The sequence below is a fragment of the Phocoena sinus genome, chromosome 2 (genome assembly GCF_008692025.1).
Source record: "Phocoena sinus isolate mPhoSin1 chromosome 2, mPhoSin1.pri, whole genome shotgun sequence".
NCBI lineage: Eukaryota > Metazoa > Chordata > Mammalia > Artiodactyla > Phocoenidae > Phocoena > Phocoena sinus.
Window position 1 is genome coordinate 132,010,021 of NC_045764.1, and position 19,872 is coordinate 132,029,892.

At 38.4% G+C, this 19,872-nt stretch overlaps 1 protein-coding gene across 1 annotated transcript in view; it reads right to left on the reverse strand.

Moving 5' to 3' along the window:
• The window catches only part of GCH1 (GTP cyclohydrolase 1), a 51,771-nt gene that overhangs the window by 16,590 nt on the left and 15,309 nt on the right, over window positions 1–19,872 (reverse strand). The window contains exon 2 of the mRNA XM_032623733.1: window positions 9,131–9,240. Coding sequence (XP_032479624.1) covers window positions 9,131–9,240 — 110 coding nt within the window. The remainder of the gene's footprint in view (window positions 1–9,130; window positions 9,241–19,872) is intronic.

A 19,872-nucleotide genomic window follows, 5' to 3' on the forward strand; every position in this document is an offset into this window, starting at 1 on the left:
ATAGTGGAGAGAGGCTGAGTACAGGGCTCAAGTTCCTGGGTCTGACCCCAGCCAAGTCACTAACTCCCTATGTCCTCTTGGACAATTCAGCTTCCTGGGCCTGGTATTCTCACTTAAAATAAAAGGTAGCCATGAGCTCAAAGGTTCCCTCATTTCTGAAAATACATAGCCCTGCTGTCACGGCCCAGCATCATTAGTTGTGTGACTACCAGACCATATATGCCTCCTCATGTGATGGAATACGGAATCGTCAGCACCCCGATGAACTACTCTTGTCAAATATGTTTAATCTTAAACTTAGGAAGTTTTAGATCTAATCCAGTTTATAGAAAAATGCAGAGATTGAATGGAGCAAATCCAGAAACTGAGACACTCTACAGAGCAACTGGCCTAGTTTCTCCGGTAAAGAACGTCATTGGGGTGGGGATGGAGGTGGGGCTGGCAGAGGAGACTATTGTAGATTAAGAGACTTAAGATGCATAACAACCAAATGCAATGCGAGTGCAAATGTGTAACCCTTATTTGGATTCTGGTTTAAACCAACAAGACAGCTGAGACACCTGGAAACATGTAAATATCAGTTATTAGATGCTATTTAGGAATTACTGTTACTTTTGTCTATGGTAGTGCTACTGAGGATAAGTAAAACTATTTTAGAGATAGGTATTAATGATTAGTAATGAAGAGTCGTGTTGTCTATATCATACTTCAATATATTGAAGGATTTACTGCCAACTTTTTAGGTTGATAATCAAATCAGTTATGTTTCTTAAAAAAATCCTTATCTTTTAGAGAAATATGCTGGAAGAAATTATAGAAAAAAAATGTTATCTAGGATTTGCTTCAAAATAGTCCAGTGGGGACATATATAGAACAAGATTAGTCCTTTACTGATAACTGTTGAAACTGGTTGATGGGAACATGGAACGTTATATACTAATATACCTATTCTTAGATATGTTTGAAATTTTCTGTAATGATATGTTTGAAATTTTCTGTAATAAAAGGTTTTAAAAAGAGATACCACTACATACACATCAGAATACTAAACTTAAAAAGACTGAAAGTGCCAAGTGTTGATGAGGATGTGAAGTGACTAGGACTCAGCAGCACAAGCACCTGGATTCCTGCAGTCATCACACCCTGGCCCCCTGCACCAGCCCCCTCCACATCACAGCCTAGAGCTAGGCCTGGGATGAACACAACGGAGAAAGGGTCATGGCCTTGGGCTGCTGCTGACACCTGTGTGGGCGGTGCCTGGGTTCACTGTGACCATGTGGGCTTCACCTGCTTCAGCAGCCACATGCTTTGAGACAGGGCATGCATTCAAGGAACATGGAGCCTTACTGAACCTGACCCTCTGGGCTTCTGCTCCAACAACTGGGGAGCACACCCCACCCCGTGTGTGACAGCCACAGAGCAAAGAGGAGGCCCCACCCAACATCCAGCTCAGGCTCTGGACATGCCACCAATCACATCCGCTATCAGGAGGATGACGGCCAGTACACTTTGAGGAAAGACGTGGCTGGCATGCATACCAAAAACAGCCCTTGCATCAAAAATACTGGACTCACACAGTCTACGCAGCGACACTCCCACATTAAAACACCCCTTCAAGACCACAGTAGATTAACTTTATGAATTTAGGAGAAACAGTTAAGTAAAATGAAAAGGCAGAGGAACTATTCCCAATTAAAAGGACAAGAGAAATCCCCTGAAAGAACTAATAATGAAACAGGCTTTACCAGCCAACTAGACCCCAAGTTTAAAATATAGGTAATAAAAATGCTAAAGGATTATAGATAGAAATGCAGATCACTATAATGGAACTAGAAACTATAGAGGAACCAATCAAAATTAGGTAACTCAATTCCCAAGATAAAAAACAATCTAGAAGCAATAAAACAGAACAAATAAGTGATCTGAGAGATAGAATAATGGAAATCATCCAATCAGAACAGCAGATGGAGAGACAAACAAAAAAAAAGAAAGCACCATATGAGAACTATGGGATAATAAAAAGGGTGCCAACCCACTCGTAATGGGTTTCAGATGGAGAAAAGAGAGAAGATCAAAAATGTATCAGAAATTATGGCTTAAAACTTTCCATACCTAAAGAATGAAATACATTCAGGTACAGGAAGGATAGAGGGTTCCAAACAAGATGAACACAAACAGACCCAGACCAAGATATATCATAATTAAAGTGGCAAAAGTTAATGTAAGGATTCTAAAGGCAACAAGAGAAAAACAGTCAGTTACAAGGGAACCCCCCATAAGGCTAGCAGCAGATTTCGCTGCAGAAACTTTACATGCCAGAAGGGAGTGGCATGATATATTCAAAGTCCTGAAAGGGAAAACCCTGCAACTCTACCCAGCAAGAATGTAATTTAGAATAGGAGAGATAAAGAACTTCTCGGACAAGCAAAAACTAAAAGAATTCAGCAATACTAGACCTACCCTTAAAGAAATATTGAAAGGTTTTCTCTAAATAGCAGAGAAGCAAGAATCTATAGGGGGACTTCCCTGGTGGCACAGTGGTTAAGAATCCACCTGCCAGTGCAGGGGACACGGATTCGAGCTCTGGTCTGGGAGAAATCCCACATGCCGCGGAGCAGCTAAGCCCGTGCGTCATAACTTCTGAGCCTGTGCTCTAGAGCCCATGAACCACAACTACTGAAGCCTGCGCGCCTAGAGCCCATGCTCTGCAACAAAGAGAAGCCACCGCAATGAGAACCCCGCACACTGCAACGAGGAGTAGCCCCCGCTCACCGCAACTAGAGAAAGCCTGTGTGCAGCAATGAAGACCCAATGCAGCCAAAATTAAATTAATTTTTAAAAATGTTCTCAATTAAAAAAAAAGAATCTATAGGATAGGGAAAAATCACAATAGGAAAGCAAATATATGGAACTTCCCTGGTGGTCCAGTGGTTAAGAATCCACCTTCCAATGCAAGGGATGTGGGTTCGATCCCTGGTCAGGGAACTAAGATCCCACATGCCACAGGGCAACTGAGCCCATGCTCCACAACTAATGAGCCTGTGTGCTGCAGCTACAGAGCTTATGCGCTCTGGAGACTGTGTGCCACAACTACAGAGAAGCCCAAGTGCCGCAATGAAGAGCCTGCATGCTGCAATGAAAGATCCCACATGCTACAACTAACACCTGATGCAGCCAAAAATAAAATATAAAAAAAAGAAAAGCAAATATATAAAAGGACTGAAGATCACTTAAATAAGCCAGTACATAGATTAAAAAACAATAACTGAATCACTGTGCTGTACACCTGAAACTAAGATGACATTGTAAATAATGTTTACACTATTTACACTGCAAAAAAATCAAAAAAATTTGATTTTGCAATTATAACTACAATTAACAGCAAAAGAATAAACATGAAGATGTAAAATGGGACATCAAAGCCATAAAATATGGGAAAGGAGAGTATAAAAATGTAGATCTTTTAGAACATGTTCAAACTTATATGACTATCAGTTTAAAGCAAGTAGATATAGTTATGGGTCAACATACTTGAAAACCAGGATAACCACAAATCAAAAACACATGACAGATTCACAACAACCAAAAAGAAAGGAACTCAAGCATAATATAAAAAAGAACCATCAAACCACAAAGGAAAAACAAAAAGAGAGGAACAAAGAAGAACTACAAAATCAACTGGAAAACAAGGTTTCAAATGGCAATAAGTACATACCGATCAATAATTACTTTAAATGTCAATGGACTAAATGCTCCCATCAAAAGACATAGAGTGGCAGACTGAATAAAAAGAAACTAAAATGCGCTGCCTACAAGAGATTTACTTCAGGGCAAGATACACACACAGATTGAAAGTGAAGGGATGAAAAGAGATATTTCATCCAAATAGAAATGACAAGAAAACAGAGGTAGCAATATTCATACTGGACAAAATAGACTTTAAAACAGAGTCCATAAAGAAAGACAAGGACATTATATAATAAAGGGATCAATACAAGAAGAGGATATTATACTCATTAACATATATGCACCCATTTTGGAATACCTAAATATATAAAAATACTAACAAAGGGAGAAAGTGACAGGAAAACAATAATAGTAGGAGACTTTTAACACCTCACTGACATCAATGTATAGATCCTCCAGACAGAAAATCAATAAGGCAACAGAGGTCCTAAAATGACACTAGACCAGTTGGCCTTAACTGATATCTATTAGAAAAAAAATTCTTTTCAAGCACACATGGAACATTCCCTAGAAGAGACCATATACTAGGTCATAAAACAAACCTCAACAAATTTAAGAGGACAGAAATTATTTCAAGCATCTTTTTTGACCACAATGATATGACATGAGAAATCAACCACAAAGAAAAACAGGAAAAAACAACAAAAAAACACATGGAGACTAAATAATATGCTACTAAAAACCCAATAGGTCAATGATGAAATCAAAGAAGAAATCAGAAAATACCTTGTGACAAACAACAATAAAAACACAACCTTACAAAAATCTATGGAATGCAGCAAAAGCAGTTCTAAGAGAGAAGTTCATAGCAATACAGGATTTCCTCAAATAAGAAAAATCTCAAACAACCTAACCTATCACCTAAAGAATTAGAAAAAGAAGAACAAACAAAACCCAAAGTAAGCAGAAGGAAGGAAATCATTAAGATCAGGAAAAAAATAAATAAAATAGAGATTTTTTAAAAATAGAAAAGATCAATAAAACCAGGAGCTGGTTTTTTAAAAAGATAAAATAGACAAACTTCTAGCCAGGCTCACCAAGAAGAAAAGAGAGAGGACCCAAATATACAAGAAGTGAAAGAGGAGAAATAACAACCAATACTGCAGAAATACCAAAAATAAAAAATAAAAATAACATAAGACGATACTATAAACAGTTGTATACCAACAAATTGGACAACTGGAAGAAAAGAACAAGTTTCTAGAAACCAATGGCCTGCCAAAACTGAGTCAAGAAGAAAGATACTTTGAACAGACCAATTACTAGAAGTGAAACAGAATTTGTAATAAAAAAATTTAAAAACAAAACCTCCCTGCAAACAAAAGTCCAGGACTTGATGGCTTCACTGGGGAAATTCTACCAAACATACAAAGAACTTCCACCTATCCTTCCCAAACTATTCCAAAAGACTGAAGAGGACGAAACACTCTCAAATTCATTCTAGGAAGCCACCGTCACCCTAATACCAAAACCAAAGACACTACAAATAAAAGAAAATTACAGGCTAATATCTTTGATGAATATAGATGCAAAAATCCTCAACAAAATGTTGGCAAACTGAATCCAATAATATATAAAAAGGATCATACACCATGATCAAGTTGGATTCATTCCAGAGTTGCAAGGATGGTTCAACATACAAATTAATGTGATACACCGCGTTAAGAAAAGGAAAGACAAAAACCACATGATTATCTCAATAGATGCAGAAAAATTATTTGATAAAATTCAACATCCACTCATGACAAAAACTCTCACCAAAGTGGATATAGAGGGAACATATCTCAACATAATAAAAGCCATTTATGACAAACCCACAGCCAATATAATACTCAACAGTGTAAAGCTTAAAGCCTTCCTATTAAATTCAGGAACAAGACAATGATGCCCACTCTCACCACTCCTATTCAACATAGTATTGGAAGTCCGAGCCACAGCAATCAGATAAGAAAAAGAGAAGGTACCCAAATTGGAAGTAAAGAGGTAAACTGTCACTATTTTCAGATGACACAGTTCTCTATATAGAGAACGCTAATGACTCCACACAAAAACTATCAGAATAAAAGAAATCAGCAAGGTAGCAGGATACAAGACTAATATACAGAAATCTGTTGCATTTATTTACACTAACAATGAAATATCAGAAAGAGAAAGTTTAAAAATTCTGTTTAAAATCACATCCAATTAAAAAAAAAAAACAACCTAGGAATACATTTAACCAAGGAGGTGAAAGACCTATAGGCTAAAAACTATAAAACATTGATAAACTAAGTAAATTGAAGATGATTCAAAGAAATGGAAAGATATCTCATCCTCTTGGATTAGAAGAATTTATATTGTTAAAATGGCCATACTACTCCACAAGCAATCTACAGATTTAATGCAATCCCTATCAAAATACCCATGACATTTTCCACAGAACTGGAACAAGTAATACTAAAATTTATATGGAGCCACAAAAGACATAGAATTGCCAAAGCAATCCTGAGGGAAAAGAGCAAAGCTGGAGGCATAACTCTCCCAGACTTCAGACAATACTACAAAGCTACAGTAATCAAAACAGCATAGTATTGGCACAAAAACAGACACAAAGGTCAATGGAACAGGATAGAAAGCCCAGAAATAAACCCATGTACTTATGGTCAATTAATCTATGACAAAGGAGGCAAGAATATACAATGGAGAAAAGACAATCTCTTCAAAAAGTGGTGTTGGGAAAGCTGGACAGCTACATGTATATCAATGAAATTAGAACACTCCCTCACACTGTACACAAAAATAAACTCAAAATAGTTTAAAGACCTAAATATAAGACACAAACCATAAAACTCCTAGAAGAGAACATAGGCAAAACATTCCCTGACATAAGTCATAGCAATATTTTCTTAGATCAGTCTCCCAATGCAAAAGAAATAAAAGCAAAAATAAACAAATGGGACTTAATCAAACTTACAAGCATTTGCACAGCAAAGAATACCATTGACAAAACAAAAAGACAACCTACCTAATGGGAGAAAATGTTTGCAAACGATGTGACCGACAAGGGGTTAATATCCAAAATATACAAGCAAGTCATACAACTCAATACTGAAAAAAGAAACCCAATCAAAAAATGGGCAGAAGGTCTAAACAGACGTTTCTCCAAAGAAGACACACAGATGGGCTAACAGGCACATGAACAATGTTCAACATATTATTAGAGAAATGAAAATCAAAACCACAATGAGGTATCACTTCACATTGATCAGAATGACCATCATCAAAAAGTCTACAAATAATAAACGCTGGAGAGGGTGTGGGGAAAAGGGAACCCTCTTACATTGTTGGTGGGAATGTAAATTGTTGCAGCCACTATGGAGGTTCCTTCAAAAACTAGAGTTACCATATGATCCAGCAGTCCCAATCCTGGACATATATCCAGAAAAGATTAAAACTCTAACTCAAAAAAATACATGCACCACAATGTTCAGAGCAGCACTATTTACAATAGCCAAGACACAGAAACAACCCAAGTGTCTATCAACAGACAATTGGTTTAAGAAGATATGGTATATGTATACAATGGACTATGACTCAGCCATAAAAAAGAATAAAGTATTGCCATTTGCAGCAACGTGGGGTGACCTAGAGAATACAATACTAAGTGAAGTAAGTCAGACAGAGAGAGACAAATATCATATGATATCACTTATATGTGGAACCTTAAAAATAATACACATGTATGTATAGACAAAACAGAAACAGACTAATAGACATAGAAAACAAACTTATGGTTACCAAAGGGGAAAGGGATAAATTAGGATACAAACTACTATACATAAAATACATAGGTAATAAGGATTTATTGTATAGCACAGGGAACTATATTCTATATCTTATAATAATCCAGAGTGGAAAATAACCTGAAAAAAAAAATACACACACACACATACAGCTGAATCACTTTACTGTACACCTGAGGCTAATACAATATTGTAAATCAACTAAAATTTAAAAATAAATTAGTGAGTTCCCTGGTGGCCTAGTGATCAGGATTCTGGGCTTTCACTGCTGTGGCCCAGGTTCAATCCCTGGTCAGGGAACCGAGATCCCACATGCTGTGTGGCTCGGTAAATAAATAAATAATAAATAAATAAATTCTTTCAGAAAATTAAAAAATAAATAAAAATTTTAAAAAGAAATATATGCATCTGTGCACCAAAAGAATGCTGATAGCAGTATTGTTTGTAATAGCCAAAAACAAAAAAACCACCAACAACAACAACCAAAAAACCCAAACAGAGAGAGAGAGAGGAAACAATACAAATGTCCTCCAAGAACAGAATAAATTGTGGTATGTTTGTACAATGGAATTATATATAGCAATGAAAATATAATGACAGGCAATAACATAACATCAATGACTCTTTCAATATGGAACAAAAGAAGCTAAACACAAAAGAGTACATTCCATAGACCCCACCTATTTATATATAGTAATTGAAAAACCAGCAAAACGAATCAATCTATAATGTTACAAATCCATATACTGGTTACCTGTGGGGACAAGATGGGTTAGGGATTAACAAGGGGCACAAGGTGAGCTTCTAGGACACTGATAATGTTCTAGTTCTTGATCTGTGAGGTAGTAGGAAGTACCCTAATGATTTGTGCATTTTTCTACGTTTCACTTCTATAAAAAATGAAAAAATACTTTAACAAAAAAATATGAAGCAAATGTTAACACATTAAATTTAGGTGATGGGTGTTTAGATATTCATACCACTATTTCCTGTAAGTCTTCCATTTGAAAATTATTAATAAAAAGTCAAAATAAAATAAAATTATATGGGGGGAGGGAAGAGAAAAGGAGAACTCTCGGTAACCCACATGTTCTCAAAAGTATGTTTAACTACAGCAAACTAGATAACATTATCTAGCTCACAGATTCATTTTTCCTAAAATAGAAAGGGTTGGAAACAAATTAAACCCACTAATACTATAACCTCTGCCACAAGACATTCTGCAATCATTACTGCTCATGTCATATTATACAAAAGTATATCTTGGATCAAGTCAAAATAAAGGGCAAAGGTTTTCAGAGCCTGCAGCAGCTACCTAAAAAAAAAAAAAAAAGATGGTCTTTAATCTCATTATTTTAACCTATTAACATGGTATTTACTGTGAAATGCTTGCCCAGAGGGCCTTCTGCTACTTTGTTTTTATTTTGTTAATTTCCAGCTATTAGATTAGTAGGGTTGATAAAGAGTAAATGTTTATGTGTAATTCTAAATATCTGGGATATTAGGAATTAGCAGGTGACAATTTAAAATATAATTATCCTAACTTTAAAACTGTCATTGTGCTTTTAAACACTGTTAGAAGACAACACAGAAAAACTTACCTTTCCAACAAACGGAACTAGATGATGTTCACACATGGAAAACATGTCTATGTCCTTCACAATCACCATCTCATCGTGATCTTCATCAAATATAGCATCATTTAGGACATCTGAAATCAGAGGCTTGCTTTAGTAACGTTTCCAATTTTATAGTAAGATAAAGAATAGAAAAGCTAACACCCTGTAGGTACATGTAAATTGACAGTCAACATAAGAATGTTAATCCTAACTAAAATATTAATGGCATGCAAATTAAAACTAGTTATTTTTCTCCCACCACATTAGCAAAGTCTTTTTCTTTAAATGGTGGGGAAAATCCTTATGATGTGGTATTACATAAACAATGCAGGATTACCAATGTATCTGTAGCATAGGAGAGGAAGGGAAAAAGAGGGAGGGAAGAAAGGAGATAGATTATGCAAAACAAAAGAGTGGGTATTTCTGGTGATAGGAATGGTCTACTTGCACTTTCTTCCTTACATTTTCCTGTACCTAACACTTTCTCTATAACAAATGTGTAGAAAACTGTATCTGAGAAAAGACCAATTCTTACCTCTCTGATTGCTGAAGCTAGATCCAGATACCCATAAACTTGACCTCTGTTATTACCACCCCAAATAATTTTCTATTCTTATAAAATTTTCTAGTTATTGTATGCAAGCATCAGACTCATTCTAAACAGTTGCCTTCCTCCTCCCTTCCTAAGGAAATCAATTCTATAGTTTTTATGTGTGTGCCTGTCCAGGTTGGCTTTGGGTGATGAACAGTGTCTTGTTTAACCCGTGGACTCTGTCATATAGGGCCAGGCTTACAACAGACATTTAGAAACAAAAACTTTATTTTTAAAAACTGCACTCATATCTGAACAGCTTGGCAGACTAGATACCTTCAAGTCATCTAGGTATGTGATTTCAAGGATTTGGGGATACCCAATCTACACAGTATGAGACAGAAGGGAGGAGACGAACAGAGCTTTGTAGCCACATACTGCTATTTCCCCTTGGAAAGGCAGGCTGCTGAGTGAGTCACAGGGAAGATGTGCAAATGTCCACCCACACAGCCTGACCTTCAGTGGCTCCGTTGCTACCAGAAGAGAGGCTCACAGATATTGAGTTATCATTTAACCACAGTTGTCATCCCCCGATTTAGGCTATTCAGAGACATATTTGACTGTGTAATACAGCAGTTATTAGTGTGGTAAACAAAAGTGAACATGTGGGGTTTGGACACAGAGATAAACACGACACCCTGGTTAAGAGAGGCTAAAAAAATCCAGGGAGGAAAAGGCTCAGGGCCATTCTTTAAGTAAATACTCCTCCAAAAGCAGTTTTCTCTTCTGAATACTCTGTCCTAACCTTCAGTCCTATTTTTGAAAGAAGTCCAAAAATAGATCCTCAGTGCTCCCCGAAGTATCTTGGAGTTCTCCATGATTTTAATGTAACGTTACTGCCATGTATAGCTGACTAAATAAAATCTTTAGTCACACAAGGAATCTTCCTGAAAGTAAAAACAAAAAAATTTTTCTTAAAGAACAAAAGAGAATTGTCAAATATAGGAAGTGTTCATTTGTCTTCTCTGGCAAAAAATGAGAGCATCCCCATTCTAAGCTCTGACAACAACCATATGGCACGTGTTAAATGCTGGCCCTCAAGTTAGGCTTATGTTAGCATCTGGCTCCACTGCTAACTGCAGAACCTTGGGCAAGGCACTCTGTGCCTCAATCTTCTCAGCTATAAAATGGGCATGAAAAAAGTATCTACTTCAGAGAGGTATCCTGAGGATTAAATGAGATAAGCCACTTGTGTTTAGAAATATGCAGGTGGGGTATGCGATAGATAATATTATTACTATTACTATAATTAAGATTAAGAGAGCTGCTAAGCTATGTTCCCATGCACATTGACGTACACCAGAATTTAAAAAGCAATAATTTGCTTCTAAGGAACAGACTGCAGAAAAGGAAAAGTAATAAATTTACTATGGAGAAACCTGGCAGACACTACTTTAATCAAATAATTAAGGTTAACTTTACCAGTAATAAGACATACTGATATCCTGTAGCTCCTGACATAAGACCATGAGAAGGGCACATCACCTCTGTGGAATTCTTCCCCAAAATCTGTAACTGCAGTCTAATCACCACACAAACTGAGGGACATTCTACAAAATATCTAAAGAAGAACTCTTTTTAAAAAGACATGGAGGGAATTTCCTGGTGGTCCAGCGACTAGGACTCCACATTCTCACTGCTGTGGGCCTGGGTTCAATCCCTGGTCGGGGAGCTCAGTTCCCACAGGCCACGCGGCGTGGCCAAAAAAATAAATAAATAATTCAAAAATAGACATGGAAAGACTAAGGAACTGTCCACGCCAGAGGAGACTAAAGACACATGACAAGTAAAAGCAACAGAAAAACTAAAATCCAAATAAAGCCTGTAGTTTCGTTCATAGTGTTGATGATTGCACCATGGCCATGGGAGATGTTAGCATTAGAGGAAGCTTGGGAAAGGGTATATAGAGAATCTCTCTTACTATTTTTATCATTATTCTGTAAGTCTAAAATTATTTCAGAATAAAAACTTCTAAACAACACAACAGAGGGGCTTCCCTGGTGGCGCAGTGGTTAAGAATCCGCCTGCCATGGGCTTCCCTGGTGGCTCAGTGGTTGAGAGTCCGCCTGCCGATATAGGGGACACGGGTTCGTGCCCTGGTCCGGGAAGATCCCACATGCCGCGGAGCGGCTAGGCCCGTGAGCCATGGCCGCTGAGCCTGCGCGTCCGGAGCCTGTGCTCCGCAACGGGAGAGGCCACAACAGTGAGAGGCCCGCGTACCACACACACAAAAAAGAATCCGCCTGTCAATGTGGGGGACACAGGTTCAAGCCCTGGTCCAGGAGGATCCCACGTGCCGCGGAGCAACTAAGCCCGTGCGCCACAACTACTGAGCCTGCGCTCTAGAACCCACAAGCCACAACTACTGAAGCCCGTGCACCTAGAGCCCATGCTCCACAACAAGAGAAGCCACCACAATGAGAAGCCCGCACGGCGCAACAAAGAGTAGCCCCCGCTCGCCGCAACTAGAGAAAGCCTGTGCACAGCAACAAAGACCCAATGCAGCCAATAAATAAATAAATTTTTAAAAAATAAATTAATTAAAAAAACACACACAACAGAACAATGCCCATCAACTGGAATATATAAGCAATGGAGCACTACTCAGCAATAAGATGGGATAAAATAATGATTCATGTACTAAGATGGTTGAACCTCCAAAGAATTATACTAAGTAAAAGAAGTCAAAGACCTGCACACACGAAAAACTATGTGAGATTCCAGGAAAAGCAAATATAGTGATAGAAAGCAGACAGAAAGTTTACCCAGAGACCACAGAGGATTGGCTGCAAAAAGATATGAAGACATTTTTTTTTGGTTGATGGAAACCGTCTAAACCTTCGTTGTACTGGTGGCTATGAGTTTGTCAAAATTAAAATTGTGCACATAAAGTTGGTAAATTTTATTGAATATAACTTACACCTTAATAGAGCTAACTTTAAAAAAAACTGTGGCATAAGGGACTTCCCTGGCAGTCCACTGGTTAAGGCTTCCACTGCCAGGGCCACTGGTTCTATCCCTGGTTGGAGAAGTAAGATCCTGTGTGCCGCACAGTGTGGCCAAAAAAAACAAGGAAAGTTTAAAAGTTGTGGTATATTACGAAATCTTTTGTGTAAAAGTCGAAAGGAGATACGAACATATACACACATATATATGCTTATCTTCAAAAGGAAACACTAGAAGAATAAATCTAAAAGCAAATAAAAATGATTACCCATAAAGGACTAAAAGAACAGGCAAAAAGGGATATGATAAAATGAGACATCTTTAAATAAAATTTGTTACATAATTTTGACTTTGAAATCATGTAAATGTTTTACATACTCAAAACTAAACTAAAAAGAAAACAACTAGCGACCCCATACGTTGTGATGCTTTGTGCGATAATGGAGCATTGATGCTTTGCCTCTATCCTATTTCATTAAAATGGATCCAGACTATAAACTTGACCCAGCCTAATCATTTTTCTTCAGTAATGAAGTCTTGCTGCTATATTTATTTATGTTTTGCTCCAACATATCTGAAAGCTACCATCTGTGGCTAATAAGAACAAAATACTATCATGGATTGTTTTAATTTCCTGTCTGTTATCAGCAGCAAGGAGGTAACCCTGGAAACAAGGATTTATGGTATTCTATTTCCCACTGTTGGTCATAACCAAAAAAAGAAACCAAAGCCACCTCCAAAAGTTGAAGGCCTATCTATAACAACACCACACACAAAAAGTACAAAAGTATACCTTTCTCATGTCATTAATGACTAAGCAATGACAACAAACAACCCTGCTGAGCAGCCACCCATCAAGCATTTTGTCCCTTCCTGAAAGTGCATTAAGGCAGGCCCACGAATGACCCAAAGTATTTAAGCACCCTCTGAAGCAGAAGTTCTGACTCCCCCAGTGAGCTTGTTAAAACACAAATCCCTGGACCCCACCCCCAGAGCATCCGATTTAGGAGGTTTGGGTGAGCCTGATAATTTGCATTTTTAACAAGTTTCCAGAAGATGCTAATGCTCCTGGTCTGGGAACCACACTTTGAGAGCCGCTGTTTTGAGGTATTCCGTGTTCTGTGCTGCCACATAGAATCTTTACATCTTGAAAATGCTCCTACTGATACATCATATATATTAAGGAACACAGACCTGTTTCTGCTGGGGTAAAAGGAAACTCCTAGGGGAAATTCCACACAAAAGGAAAATTATATCTAAGGAACTTTCTTTTGCATGAGTGTTAACAGTAATTAGCACTATCCTGGATGTTTTGTGATCAGCACCAAAAATTAGAGATCTCTGAGGAAGTCAGAATTGCACAGATGATCCATCTTCCTGGAGGACAGCATTTAGACAATGGAAGAAGACCTGGAATGCTGAACATGTGTCCATCCTAAGGGACAGGAAAGAGAGAATGGGGTCTGCTTACTGGTTTTCAAATTAAGGGAGAACAAGACGCAGAGAGTGAGACCTAACAAGGCATCAGGCCTCTTCGCTCTTGGCTGGAATTAAATCAACTCGAGGGGCTAACAAAGATAAGCCCACCTGATTTAGTGGAGAAAGATCTGAATCACTGGCCCAAACCCTCTAACATGAGAGCTGCCTCAACCAGCATAGAGTACTTACTTCATTGTACTTCCTGGTACCACTTATCTGTGTTGATTTCTCCCAACCTTGGAGGTAAGTGTTGTTGCTGAAGGCTTTGGAGTTTCCACACAATACCCTACACACCATGCAGAGCCAGAGCTAAACAGAGATCTTCCATTTTATCTAATTAATATCTCAGTCTTTACCCTGTGATTTACTTCCTTAAACTAGAAGACTCCAAAGAAACTCATGTGGCCAAGGGAACATAAGAATTCTCATTGCAACATTATTGGTAATAACAAATATTAGGAATTTAAATGTGCATCAGAAGAACAATTATACATCTTACTTAGAAAAGCACTAAAACCATTAACTAAGGTATCTCTCTTCCTTGTGAGTAGCAGTAACCTTCGACCAAGATGTGTGCTTGATTATCCTTTGTCAAAATCACATATGTACTGACCTCCGCGCTTACCGCTTCAGAACAGTTCTCAAAGTTCTCTGAGAGACTGTCTCTCAGGTTATAATCCTCAGGTTGGCTCAAATAAAATTTTCCATTTCTTACTTAGATTGACTATTGATTAATTATTTTCATTGACAAGAGTATGTCCATTTAAATGAAGTAGAAACAATACTACCTGTTGTTTGTGGACACACACATAAAATGAAAGTAAAAACATAGGCATGAGAGTAAGAGATCAAATTCAGGACAGTGGTTAACTCTGCACAGGGAGGCTAGCAGGATCAGAAAGAGATAACTATGAACTTTATTTGTATTTTTTAAAGCAATTATAGCAAAATATTAAGGTTTGCTAAAATTGGATGAATGTTGGCTAAATTAGTTCTTTATACCTTTTCTTGTATATTTGAGATATTTCATTAATAAAAAAAAGATTTTTTAAACTGAGGAGTTCATACACATGCTGGTGTTTTGTTTTTTTCCTGAAAGAAAAGCAAGCAACTGAGGTTACCCTTGCACAAGACTGGGGCTAGAGAAGGATTCCACAGGAAAGACACAGCCTGCTTCACGCAATGCTGCAAACGCCTTCAGAAACCTCCCTAAATCACGCTCTGCAATTAAAACAAAGGCTTCTGCCCTGAGTGTGGCACTGAAACTTTTTGCTTTCTACCTCCTGTTTGAAAAGTTTGTCCTATGAGTACGAGCAACATTAAAACAAATTAAAAGAGAAAAGAAAATCACTATCTCTGCTTTCATTTCCATCATGGTAATACACCTCTTGTTAGTACTCCTACAGGCACAGCGTTTTGCATTTAACAAGACAGAGCTAACATTTGTAAACTGGCCAAAATAAGCATGAACCCGAATATTCCACAGACTGACATAATGACAGAAACTAAGATGACTTTAGACAACCATTCGCACCATCTGCTGAAGTAGGCAGAGCTGCTGCACAGCTCTGATATGCTCCATGAACGTACTTCATAAACTGCAAGTTTGTCAGCAGGAAAGATCCAGTGCATTGCAAAGAAAGTCAAAGTTCGGTTACTTGGGAAATTTTCCTTCCTGCCATCCTTGGCAGAGATAAATTCCCATGTTGCATCTAAGCAACTAAAATATAGCTAAGACAACATGAATGGACCTTGAGGGCATCACGCTAAGTGAAATAAGTCAGACGGAGAAAGACAAACAGTGTACGATCTCACATGTGGAATCTAAAAAAGCTGAACCTGTAGAAACAGAGTATAATGGTTACAAGAAGCTGGGAGGGTGGAGGAAATGGGAAGAGGTTCGTCAAAGAGTACAAACTTCAAGTTAGAAGATGAATAAATTCTAGGGATTTAACACATAGCTTTTTAATTATAATTAACAATACTGTATTAAATATTTGAAAGTTGCTAAGAGAGTAGATCTTAAAAGGGTGGTAATCATATTGCAACATATAAGTGTATCAAATCAATACATTGCACATCTTAAATTTATACAATGTTACATATCAATTATATCTTAATAAAGCTGGGGAAAAAATACGTAGCCAAGGCTATGGAAATAAATGTGCTAGCTGCCCTCAAAAGAGTATTGATATGCATGTTTCAGCAAATACAGTAGCAGTATGCTTTTCCCATCCTCTCAGCAGCCATTTTTATGAACACAACATCTCTCCCTGAGAGACAAGTTTCATATATGAAGTTAATTAAGACCTTTTCCTTGGGCTTCCCTGGTGGCGCAGTGGTTGAGAGCCTGCCTGCTGATGCAGGGGACACGGGTTCGTGCCCCGGTCTGGGAAGATCCCACATGCCGCGGAGCGGCTGAGCTTGCGCGTCCGGAGCCTGTGCTCCGCAACAGTGAGAGGCCCGCGTACCGCAAAAAAAAAAAAAAAAAAAAAAAAAAGACCTTTTCCTTGATCACAACAGTAATGTTTGTTACAGTTTATCTGTAAGACATTAAAACACTGAAATGAGAAAATGGAAGCACATAAAATCTCTCTACCCACAATTACTTAACTGGCTCTTAGGGAACCACAGGCACAGTAGTTCAAGAAGTAGTATGGTAAAGTAGAAGGAATGAGTTAAAAGAGTCCAGAGACCCGAGTTCTCTTTCAAGCTCTGTGCAGACTGTGCCCTGGGTGGCAGGGTCCTCACAAGTAAGAGGATGGTTTTGAAAAAGGAATTCAACATGACTCCCAGGTTCCTAGTTTGCACAACTCTGCGAGTGTTGGAAATCAATGCCAAATTACAACAGAATTACCCTCCCACTCCACTGGTCAGCTTCTGAGATGTGCACAACAACGGCTAGTGGCTTTCTGTACTGAGGAAGAGAAAAGCACCTGTTTTAAACTATTCAGATTTATTCATGGATAAAACCGAAGGTTCCCAATCATATACACTATTAACTCTCAAAGTTACCTAAGCCAAAGAACTCTCATTCTGGTCACAGTTTAACTACTCTGAAAATCTGTGGTAAAAGTTTCTTATTTGTGGAAAATAAGATCCTTAAAAGGCTGTTTAAAGAAAGAAACACAGTTATTCAAGGAATCATTAAAAAAAATACACACCTGTCAAATTTAGTTTTTTAATTGGATAATTCTGTATACCTTTCACAATCCAGCTGTTTAACTGAAAATGGAATTTACAAAACAGATGGTGGTAACAAGGTCTGGTGTGCAGCAGTTCTAGAGAAAGAGCACACCAATCTGATAAACTATCCATTTGCTTCAAAGCCTTTAATAGGCTCATCCCTTATCATCCTACTTTCACTTATGCCATGAGATTTCACACTGACGGATGTTATGGAACCATTTGTAATGCTATCCGACAAATAAGTACCAGCAGGGTGTGCAAGTCTCTATCATTCATGACAAATGATTAAGGGACAAGGGATCATCTTTTAGAACAGTGGCTCCCCAATACAGCCAATCATAGGGAGCCTTGGAAAATACAGCTTCCCAAGCCACCCTGATAAAGCCTGATTCACTGGGTGTCGGGGTGATCCCAGGATTACGTCTTTTAAAAACCCAAATGATTCCGATAACCAGTCAAGCTGGGAGCGTAGGATTTTAAGGGGTGAAAAAGGATGAAGGTTGAAAATGGACCCACTACTGGCTCTAACTTGCTGTTCAGCAAGGCCAAACAGTGGGCAATATAATTCTTCTCCATAAACCCTCACTACAGTCACCAAGTCACAGGGTGACAACTTGCACGGAACACTGTGAGCTCTGCACAGGAGGCCTGGAAGAGAGACTGAGGTTGGAGGTGGTGGGGTGAGTGACCAGGAGAGACAAAGGGAAGAAGCTGGAGCCACCTTCAGAGCAGGTGGCAGAGAGGGCCACATGGCCCAGCAAAAAATGAGGAAGGAGGACCTCACACAAGAAAGTTGTACCCATCTCCCAGGAAAAATATCAGCCATTTAAGAAACCAATGGGCCCCCACAGCCAATGCACTAGAAACCAGTTTCAAAGGTAACATGATCATGTTTTCATAGAAATCCTGTACTAATTTCCAAGCTGGACACAAATATATCAGACTGTGACCTCAAGAACCTTAAGATATGAGGAAATAAGAAGTCTATGTGTAAAAATATTTGGATAATGACTATAGCTAAACTACAAAAGCAACAGTTTACAAAAAGGGAAAATTATGGGCCAGGAGAAGAAATACAGCTAAATTGAAGATAAAGATTTGAGCCAGGCCTTAAGGATGGATACGAGGAAAGGAAGAGAGGGTTCTCTAGAGGGCGTGAGGAAAGGAGGTACTATATGAGATGAAATACAGAGGTGAGAAACAATAAAAGGAGAGGTACACTGCCTGGATGGGTCATGCACTGGGCAGAAACCAAATTCCCTTCTGTTTTAGAGCATTTTTCAAGTTAAAATTTACATTTAGTTCATAACCTCTTTCAAGTCCTGCCACTCTCTGCATTGGTCAAAAGTTATTATCCTCATTTGACAGATGAGGAAACTGATGCTGTGCCTGCTGAAGAAGAGCCAACTGCTGGTTTGAGGGCTGGATTTTGACCCCTGTCCTCTGACTTCCAGATGAGAGCCTGATCACCAGCCACCGGAAGTCTGAACCTGGTGAGCCCAGTGGCTGGAAAGCCAAATCAGGAGTTGCTGCAGCCATGAGGTGACAAGGCCTAGAACAGCAAAGGAAATGAAGAGAGCAAATCCGATTCTTTAAAAGAAAAATAAAATATCAATAGTTACGTATACGGAGGCTGAAGGAGAAGACAGGGTCAAGCTAACCGCCAGCCCCAGGAGAGCAGCTAGAAAGAGTGGCCTGATAACAACCATCTGCTAGAGCCCAGAGCTGGTGCACCTCAGTCACAAAATACTGTTTAGCCAACTATTTATTTGGTTTATATGCAGGAAAATTCAGTAATTTAATGCTACTTTGACCTTTACTTTCCGAAATCAAACTGGAACAGTTTCAGGGGAAAGGAGAATCACATTAAATCTTCAAACGAATAAAAAGGCTTTTTTTTTTTAAAAAAAGGAACTTCTCTATGGAAGTTTATCCTAGGAAACCAGTAAAAGATAGCTTTGCAAACCAGCTAGAGTCTTACAATCTTCAGGATCTAAACATTGTGTCTCTCCTCATCATGATGTTGCATGAAGAAAACAGCATTCCCAAGAAAAAGGTTCTCCCTGAGTTTAATCAAGGCTTTAGACCTAACTTCCAGTTCCCAGGAATATGAGGGATAGAGAAACAGATTAAATGAAAGCAAGAAGAAAAGAATCACACAAATCTCAAAGGTGGAGTATCTTACAGGAGAGCTGACAATCTCTGATAAATCAGGGGGAGGAGGGTAGTAGGAACTTTTCTAGATTTAAACCTAATGATCAAATGCAAACGTATGGATACTGAGTGGGTCCTAGTTTGAACAAATCGTGAGTGAAAGACATTTGGGACAACTGGGGAAATCTGAATGTAGATCAGGTACTAAATGATAAGAAGGAATTACTGGTTAGTATAGGATAGTATAAACGGTTAAGAAGAAAAACACCTTCAAGGGTGACATTTCACCTCTAAATACACATCTCTGATTTGCTCTCAGTACAAGAACGGACCATACCAATATGACAAAATGTTAATTTTGAAT